We start from the raw sequence: 9,025 nt of genomic DNA, 5'->3' as shown, positions 1-9,025 counted from the left end.
ACGGACAGACGGACAGACGGACAGACGGACAGACGGACAGACGGACATGGATAAATCAACTCAGCTCGACGTTCTGATCAAATAAGTATACATTTTAATGGGTCTATCTCTTTTTGTTCTGGTACTTACAAACATCGGACCAAAGTTATAATACCATTTCATGCTCATGAAAGGTATAAAAAGCAGGAGAACCAGCAATGGATTGACGAGTTGAATGCATTCTGAAAGCAAGAAGAAAAGAGAAATTAAAATTTTAGAAATAACAAAGTCAAGGCGCAATGGAGTGCAGTGCAAGTGAACAGTAGCGAGAATAAAAACAACAGCAAAAACAACAACTACTATATATTGGGTGGCACATGTGTTTAAGTATAAATGTGTCTTTATCCAATTTGAACACGCACATACATATGTATGAATGTATGAATGCAAGAGCTAACAAAAAGAGTGTGCATAGTTTAGTTGCACGAACAACAACAAAATGCTGTCGCATTTACAACGGAAGACGAAGGAGTGATCGAGCAGCGCAGATCCTCAGGATGCACCAACAATGTGTATGTTTGTACATATGTGTGCGGCACTGCATGTAAATAGGCAAGTGCGAGTTGTCGCCCATGTGCATTAATATAATCGTTGTTGTTGCTGTTATTTGTATGCAGCATGTAGAAGACATTACCGCTGCTGTTGCATGCATTTAAAACCTGGCAACATAATGCACACCGATTTATTAACGAGCGAAACGTGACCGCTGGCGGGTGTTTTAAAGTGGCGTAGAAAAATTTTACAGACAAAAGAAAAAAATTAAATAAATCCAAATGTCTAATATTTGGTAGTTAGTATAATAATTTAAAAGAATACTAAGTGGGCGGAAATTTAAAGCCAACAACAACATAGGACTGCGTAAAGTCACTGGGATTTCCCGAGCGCACTGGGCTGATTTTTTGGCAGTGTTGCCAAAATTTAGCAAAGCGAAACCAAAGACAAAAAAATTAGCAGCACAAACAAGAACCAAAAAACAAAAAAAAAAAAACACATAGTGATAAAGTGGAACGGACAAGTGCTGGTAGTCTGAGTGCCGCTGCAAGAGGTGACAATTAAACATGCCAAAGTGATTTTATTTATTCAACAAAAGACACGCGACATAAGCGCGCGCACGCCTTTGAGGAGCGAGCAAATTTTGTCAGCGAAATTCAGCAAAAAAAAAAACAGACAACAAATTGGCGTCATTGAGTGTTTAGCTAGCTATTGCGCCGTGTAGACGCTTGTTGTATGCGAGTGACATAAATATATAAGTATTTGAGTGGGAAATCACATTTGACTTTTTGATGGAAAGTGGTCAATGACAGTGACTACGAATGAATGAAAACTTATGCAGAGAAATTGTGAAATTTAAAGCATTGAAAGGGCTTTAGAACTTAAAGTGAAAGTAAAATGTATAAAGTGCGCTTAAAAAACGTTCAAATTATACATTTGTTCCCAAACATTTAACAAATTTTAAAACCAAAATATTTCTTTAAATTCTTCGTGTGAAGAAATTCGCCGCATACTTGCCTTCGCCATGTCTGCCACACTCAAAGTGAGCCCGCCTAATCTCAGCATTTCGCCCATGACCACAGCCAAAGTGATATTTTCAGCTAATCGGTCTGCCAGCAACAACAACAACAGCTGCAGCAAAAGTGTCAGTCATTGCACAAAGTTACCACAAATTAAATTGCCACCACCTTCACCACTTTATTCACCACTTTATCCAGCCATGGATGCCATAGCATCGACACCCAATAATTATGTTAATAGCAGCAACAGCAACAGCAACAACACCAACAGCTGCGCTCTACTCATGTCACCGCCGCTCAGCGCTAAGCACGAAAAGGATACACACCAAGAATTAGAGCAAAATCACCACCCTCTCCTCCAAACTCGACAGCCGCAGCCGCAGCAGCAGGAGCAACAGCGACTCCACACAGCCGAATTCCTTGCGCCCAATTGTAATCTGAAGGCAGTCTACAACAGCAACAACTACACAGATTTCACCAGCGCCGAGTTGAGCTTTCCGGATTTTTCGCTCAGTTACATGGTGGAGACGCCCACTTCGGTTTACGGTGGCAGCAGCAGCAACCACAACAACACACTGGATTATGTGTCGTCAGGCAATCAATGCGGCAACACCCCGGCAACAGTGAGCTTTTGCAGTGATAGTGATGTGGTCATGTCGCAACAGCAACAGCAACAGCAACAGCAACAGCAACAGCAACAACAACATAAGCAGCCAGCTTGCAACACCGGTAACACCCAGGATGTGTTCCGCTTTGAGCCGGAGGATATTGCGCGCCTTACATCCGTCGATTGTGAGACGAGTGACAACTTTGTAAATTCTACTGAGAAGGCGTTGCAAGGTGGCGGCTTGGTGGGCGTGTTAGACAGTTTACAAGCGCCTTTTACGCCACACACGCCATACAGCCCCTACGCTACGACGACGACGACGACGACGGCAACCAGCTTCAGCATGACGGTGGATGGCAATTATCAGCAGCAGCAGCAGCAGCCGCGGCAAATGACATCAGATGGAATTACAAGCAGCTGCAGCGAGAGCAATAGCAACAACAGTTGTGACCTTAGCGGCAGTCAATTATTGACTGCAGCCACTTTAACTTCTGACTATTTGAACCTCGACATCGAATACTACAACTACGATGAAATTAATTGTCAATCGAAAAATCAATCGCCCTGCTCCTCGCCGCCGCTTGATCCATGGATGACGCTCAATTTGGCCGAAACCATTGCTGGCGCTGCGGCCGCAGAACAAGCGGCCGTTAATACACAACGCAATCGGTCGCCTAAACCGAGCAATACCTGCTACACCTATCAGCCGTATGCCGCGCACAACCAGCCACAACAAGCGCACGAGATTAAGCAGGAAACGCCAAACAAGCTGCCTTCGATGGTGTCCACCTTCGGTACGCCCAAATACGAGTCTGTCTACAACTATGACTACACATTTGCCAACGATGAGATCAGCGCACAGCAACAACGGCAAGAATACCAGCAGTGCATGCAGCAGCAGCAGCAGCAGCAACAGCAACAGCAACAGCAACAAGAAAAATGGTCCTGCTATGGCGTCGCCGCAACCGCATCACCCGGTGCTGTAGTAGCCCAAAATTACGATCATTTGCCGGAGAACTATCAGAATTGCAATTTGTTGCATGCGGAAAAACCAAACCGCGAACACAAAATCATATGGACCATCGATGAGCTGGACGAGTTGCATGAGGAGCTTATCGACGAGCTGTGCTGTGCCAGTGCCAAGCAAACCAATCACATAAGCGGCGACGAGGGTGTAGATGTGGATATTGCTGGCTATTTTGAAGATGAAAATTCGCTGGATTTTGCCCTACAGGTGGCAAGTGATGAGCGTGTGTTTGACGAGGTCGATGAAAATGAGGATGATAACGATTCGGTATTCCACACCAGTGCGTGTGCCACAGCCACAGCCACAGCCACAACAAATCACTTAGAACAAGCAACACAGTTGCATTTGCAACCGCCACGTCGTCGACGTCGTTGCACATCACCAACTGCAGGCAATGCCAGCAATGAGGTTGCTGGTGCCAAATGCAAATCATCTCGCAACACTGCAACGCCAGCAATGCACAAGAATTATGACGCAGATGCCATTGGCGGTATTAGGCAACAAGAAGAAGAAATTGCGGATGCAGCGCCTGTGGAAGAGTTTGCCGATGAGTTGCAAATCTGTCGTTGGACTGATTGCAACGAGGAATTCCCAAACCAGGCGGCATTTGTGACGCACATCGAGAAGCGGCATGTGGATGCGAAAAAACGCGATGATTTCTCTTGCTTTTGGCTGGACTGTCCGCGCCGCTATAAGCCCTTCAATGCGCGCTATAAGCTCTTGATACACATGCGCGTGCATAGCGGCGAGAAGCCCAACAAATGTCCGGTAAGTTGAATACTCATACATACTTAGATGGGTATTAGAGCCAATGGGGTTAATTGATCGAGCGTATGTGCGTATGGGTGTGAATTGATGCTGGATGGATGGATGTGACTGGAAGTAAATTACTCGATTTTTTTAAAACTTAGGGAAAATGGGTAAAGTTAAGGTGGCTTAAATGAGTTTTCAAAATTAAATATAAGTATTTTCGGTCTGAACTTTTGAAAAATTTTGGCATCGTCCTCGATATAGAAATTTTCCTAGCATCCGACGAGGCTGAACTTTTCTAGTTCCAGAAATTGATTCATATAAATTTGGGGTGACTGAAACTCTCTAGAACTCCAAAGAAACAACAATAGTAATAATATTTTGGCCCCTACACTTTTACTAAGAGTTTGTGGCATGGTGTGTGTTCTGATATTGGCACCAGGGACCGAACGTAACAGTTATTGATGAAAGCTGTCATGAAGAAATTCTTATGAAGGAAATGTTCTACAACTAAGTGATACATACAAATCGATTTATTTTTTCACAAGAGACAAAAATTTAAAAATAAATTCTTATTTGCAAATTTTATGCAAAATTAAAAAAAAATAACAATTATTTTTTATTTTTGTATTCTATGTCTTAGATAACAGTTATTGAAGACTTTAATAGTTATTTGTTGACTTTTATTTAGTTACTCTTTAAATAACCGTTATTTCTGACTTTTATCTTATAAATCCAAAATAACAATTATTTTTGATTTCTATCTAAATAATCTGCAAATAACACTTATTTTAGAATTATAAATTATTAAACAGTTATCGAAGACTTTTAATTTGAAAAGTCATCAATGTAAATCAGTCACCGACTTTTATTTTTTAAAGCATTCGTATAAAATTTGTTATCTAAGACATATAATTCAAAAATCAAAAATAACTGTTAATTGCAGATTATTAAGATAAAAATCAAAAATAATTGTTATTTTGGATTTATAAAATAAAAGTCAGAAATAACAGTTATTTAAGGAGTAACTAAATAAAGTAAAAAAATAATTGTTAAAGAGCGACTTTTTTCATAAAAGTTGTAACTGTTACGGTCCCTGGATTTTATGATTTGAATAATTCCAATGCGACAGAAGTGTCCAGAATTTCGAAGAAATTGCTTTTTATAAATTCAGCGGATCAAATTACAAGTTTCCAGGTCTTCAATTTATAGAAATTGGAAAATGTTCCTATGTTATCTATACCGGTAGACCTCCTAGGAATATTTTTCTAATTCCCATAAATCCTACGGAAACTATTATAATTACTTTGTCTAACCTTTGTTGATGCCTTGGCCATTTAATCAACTTTGTAATTTTTTTTCTTCAAGTTTTGTCTAACACTTTCCTTGCTCACTGATCTGTTGTGTTCTATTCCTGTATAATCCCTCTTACTCTTAATTCCTGTTGCCCCCTTGGCACATAGCGCCAAAATTCTGAAGAGAAGAGCTACATATAGATTGCGTCTTGCAAACTTCTACAATGATCGCGAACCTTCAGGCTTTGTTCTATGATATTAGCTGAAAGCAGGTGGCTACTTCTGTGCCAGGCTCCAATTTTTCGCTAGTTTGCTGAATTTCAATCCTTTCTAGCAGAGATGTGAGTTTGAAGACATAGACTTTTGTTTATGAAAGAAGAGCCGCACTTTTCGCTACAGAAGAAGAAAAAAGATGCAGATACTTTTTGAATAAGTGACAAAAAATATGTGTAGGGAACATACTTGACTTCGCGCTAGTAAAAATTAAAACAAAAATATTGTACTCGCAATCATTTAAAAAGGTTTCACTAACACTAACGGAAGGATAGGTGTGTAAAGTTTGGACTCAAAGTCAATCAAACTAAAACTGTCATGATTCCGTTCATTAGGGAAAGAGCTTTGTCAAGCATTAAGAATCAGAACTGTGGATGAGTTTGTGGTCGATGACGACAGCGAAGTGAAGTACCTGGTGCTCTGCCTGAACAACAAACTTCTGTCGAGGAAATAAGTTTTCACACAAATATTGAGATTTACGTGAGCTGGACCGATTTGAAAACACCTCCAAAAATAATTTTGTTTATGAATCAAACAATTTAATGAACATTGTTTCGAAAAAAAAATCTCTTAAGATGTTAGAAGAGTTTAAGCTTAACTAGTCTGCATACAAATGTTTGATAACGAAATCAAAATAAAGAGATTTTCGGAGGTATTTTCAAAACAGTCAAAGTCACATAAATTTTAATATTTTTCCAAACTATCTTGGAAGAAGCCTTAAAATATAACAAATTTTGATGGAAAACAGTAACTTTTTTGGATGGAGAGTGATAGGCCCTAATATGCACATCGTCGGTGATACTGCAAATCGGTCTATGTCTATTAGTAACCTTCATACTTAGATGGTCTCTTACATGCACCGGAATGCATCTGCAAATCATTACACCCTAATAAACGAATGACAAAAATGTCTACCTTTGCCTGATGAAGACGAACGATTGCCAGAAGCGATCAGTTACAGATAATAGATCAATAAATTATTAGAGGTAATAAGTGACATAGAACGTTTTGCAGTATCATCGACGATATGTATAATAAATATACGGCAATGGACTTGAAACTCAAGTGTTGAAATAAATGCACAGCTGCAAGCTTATTTAAAAGCAATGAATATACACATGCATCCATCTATGCATATAAAATGTGCTACATTATACAGTGACTCAAACAATTGACCACGTGTTTCAAGCGGCGTTGATTCTTAATATTTTTTTTTTACGGACGGATTTTTGCACTTTTTCCCATATAAGCCAGCTGTTGTACATTGCACTTGTTATATAAAAAAAAAAAAGCAAAAGGAGTCACAAAAAAAAAATCTCAAAATTAACTGAATTTTTTTGCCGGTTGAAACTTGCACCTCAGCAGACTAAAATTATGTATATAAACTATAAAAATGCGTACCCAGATATGTTCTAAAGGTTCAGATTGAAAATTCGATAGTTGAAAAAAATTTGATGGCAAGACTGGAACATTGACTGAAAGTAGACTGTCACTGGATTCGTTTTGCTGCTATTTTTAGACACAAAATAAATGTTTGTTTATTTTAAAGAGTTTAAATTTATACGTAAAGACGGAAAATAAACGAAGATCATAAAGCAAGTTAAAAGGTTATTTTATGTGCTCGTCTAAATTGAAATCCATTCACACACTTATGCGTGCGTTTATTCACGCATATTCTTTTTATGCATTTTATTTATTTTCCAACAAATGTCGCTCAAGTAAAAGAATTTTATATTTTCTCCGTCGCTAATGACGACTTACCCAGCTACGAGTATAGTCAATTGTGCGGGCGATGGCATTTGTATTGATACGAGTAGTAGTTGTTTTTGTAGCAATAAAAGTGACACATGCTATATTTGTGTGGAAAAGGCTTGAAAGGATTTTGATTAAAAATGAATGTATGTATGTATGTCTATACGTATGTACATATGTACATTAGGGTGGTCCTTGAATTTTGATTACCCTATGAAGACGTCTTAACCAACTCCAATGGGAACCAACATTTTTTGAATCCATTTCTGTACTTATCGCTTTCCTAAACTTCCGCTTAAGAGCGTAACAGTGAACATTTACCTATTTTCTTCGGAACCTATTTTCGCAATTTTGCAAACTCTAAACTACTTTAAATCCATGGTCTCTTCGGCAAATTTGCTTAAAATTACACGTAGAATTCTTCTATGATATACGCACATAGTAAAAAAAAATGTTAAAATTTGACCCGCCCTAATGTTTATACATGCCAATGTAAAGAAATGCAAAGAACGAAACCTTGATGACAGAGGCACTTCACATGAGGAGCATATGTTACAAGGCCATTTGACCTCAGCACATTTCTCCCACTGCGTCGATGTGCCAGCAGCTTGAAGCAATTTGCTTCTCCGCGCCGCTACAAAGACACGAATATAAAACAGAAATAAAAGACAAAATAAGTAAGCAAATAACATATCCTTTTCCAACCTTGTTGTGCCCCAAAGTGTAGCTCATGCATTCGTAGAAGGGTAAATTATAACTACATACATACATACATAAATATGATATTAAACAAATAGAGTGCATCCGTCTGACGAGCTCAGGAGCTCAACATGCATACATCAAGACTAGGGCGGTCGTCACCGTCCCTCCTATTAAGTCGATTGAACAAGCCTTCGCAAAAAAAAAGCCTCACATTGGATGACGCGTCCAGGTTCTCTGGAGGCTTCGCCTTCATCGCTGATAATACGGATCACCGGCTGACTACTTTGGCACCAATGGAGGTTGTTTTTTCATTGAACTCTAGATTGTCTGCGCGCGTTGTTACCGTTGTTGCGAATGCAATTGACGTTTTGTTCATTGCATGAAGCGTTCCATTGAGGTGCACAACTGCCTACAGCTACGAAATTTTTCTACTTAAATTTTCTGCGGTTTTATTATTATATTTATATTTTTGTGCTTTCTTATTTTCCGTTTACAGTTTCCCAGCTGCAACAAGGCATTCTCACGTTTAGAAAATTTGAAAATTCATCAACGCTCGCATACCGGCGAGCGGCCATATGGCTGTCAATATGAAGGTTGCCTCAAAGCGTTCAGCAATAGTTCGGATCGAGCGAAGCATCAGCGGACACACTATGATACGGTGAGTGAAAATACAGTACAGTATCTACCTTTATGATATGCAAAATAAAAAAGAATTTTAAACTGTTTACATACATAAATAATTGTGAAAAAATACCTCTAAATTTAAGTTATACAGATATTTTATAATTTCTTGTGTTTGTTGTCATAAAGAGAATGCTTCAATCACACATATTTGTGAATATTGCAACAAGTACTATGAATTAAACGAACTGCATTTTTTATTGAAGAAAGGCGAGAAGTATTATACGAAGATAGACAATGCAATATTTTTAATCTGCATATTGATTCAAACAAGTTAAATAGTTTAATAAAATAAAATAAAAAAAAATAAAATAAAATAAAATAAAGTAAAATAAAACAAAATAAAATAAAATAAAATAAAATAAAATAAAATAAAATAAAATAAAAT

At 38.3% G+C, this 9,025-nt stretch overlaps 1 protein-coding gene across 1 annotated transcript in view; it reads left to right on the top strand.

The window, feature by feature from the left end:
• Positions 1 to 1,441: 1,441 nt before the first annotated feature.
• Positions 1,442 to 9,025, top strand: part of LOC118737028 — a 16,209-nt gene continuing 8,625 nt past the window's right edge. Inside the window, exons 1-2 of the mRNA XM_036467261.1 lie at positions 1,442 to 3,952; positions 8,453 to 8,614. Of these exons, the coding sequence (XP_036323154.1) occupies positions 1,556 to 3,952; positions 8,453 to 8,614 (2,559 nt within the window). The 5' untranslated portion in view covers positions 1,442 to 1,555. The remainder of the gene's footprint in view (positions 3,953 to 8,452; positions 8,615 to 9,025) is intronic.

The sequence above is a fragment of the Rhagoletis pomonella genome, unplaced genomic scaffold (genome assembly GCF_013731165.1).
Source record: "Rhagoletis pomonella isolate Grant_MI unplaced genomic scaffold, Rhpom_1.0 Rhpom_scaffold_00004, whole genome shotgun sequence".
Lineage (NCBI taxonomy): Eukaryota > Metazoa > Arthropoda > Insecta > Diptera > Tephritidae > Rhagoletis > Rhagoletis pomonella.
Note: the sequence above shows the minus strand (reverse complement) of the source record. Positions and strands in the feature narration are given on the sequence as shown.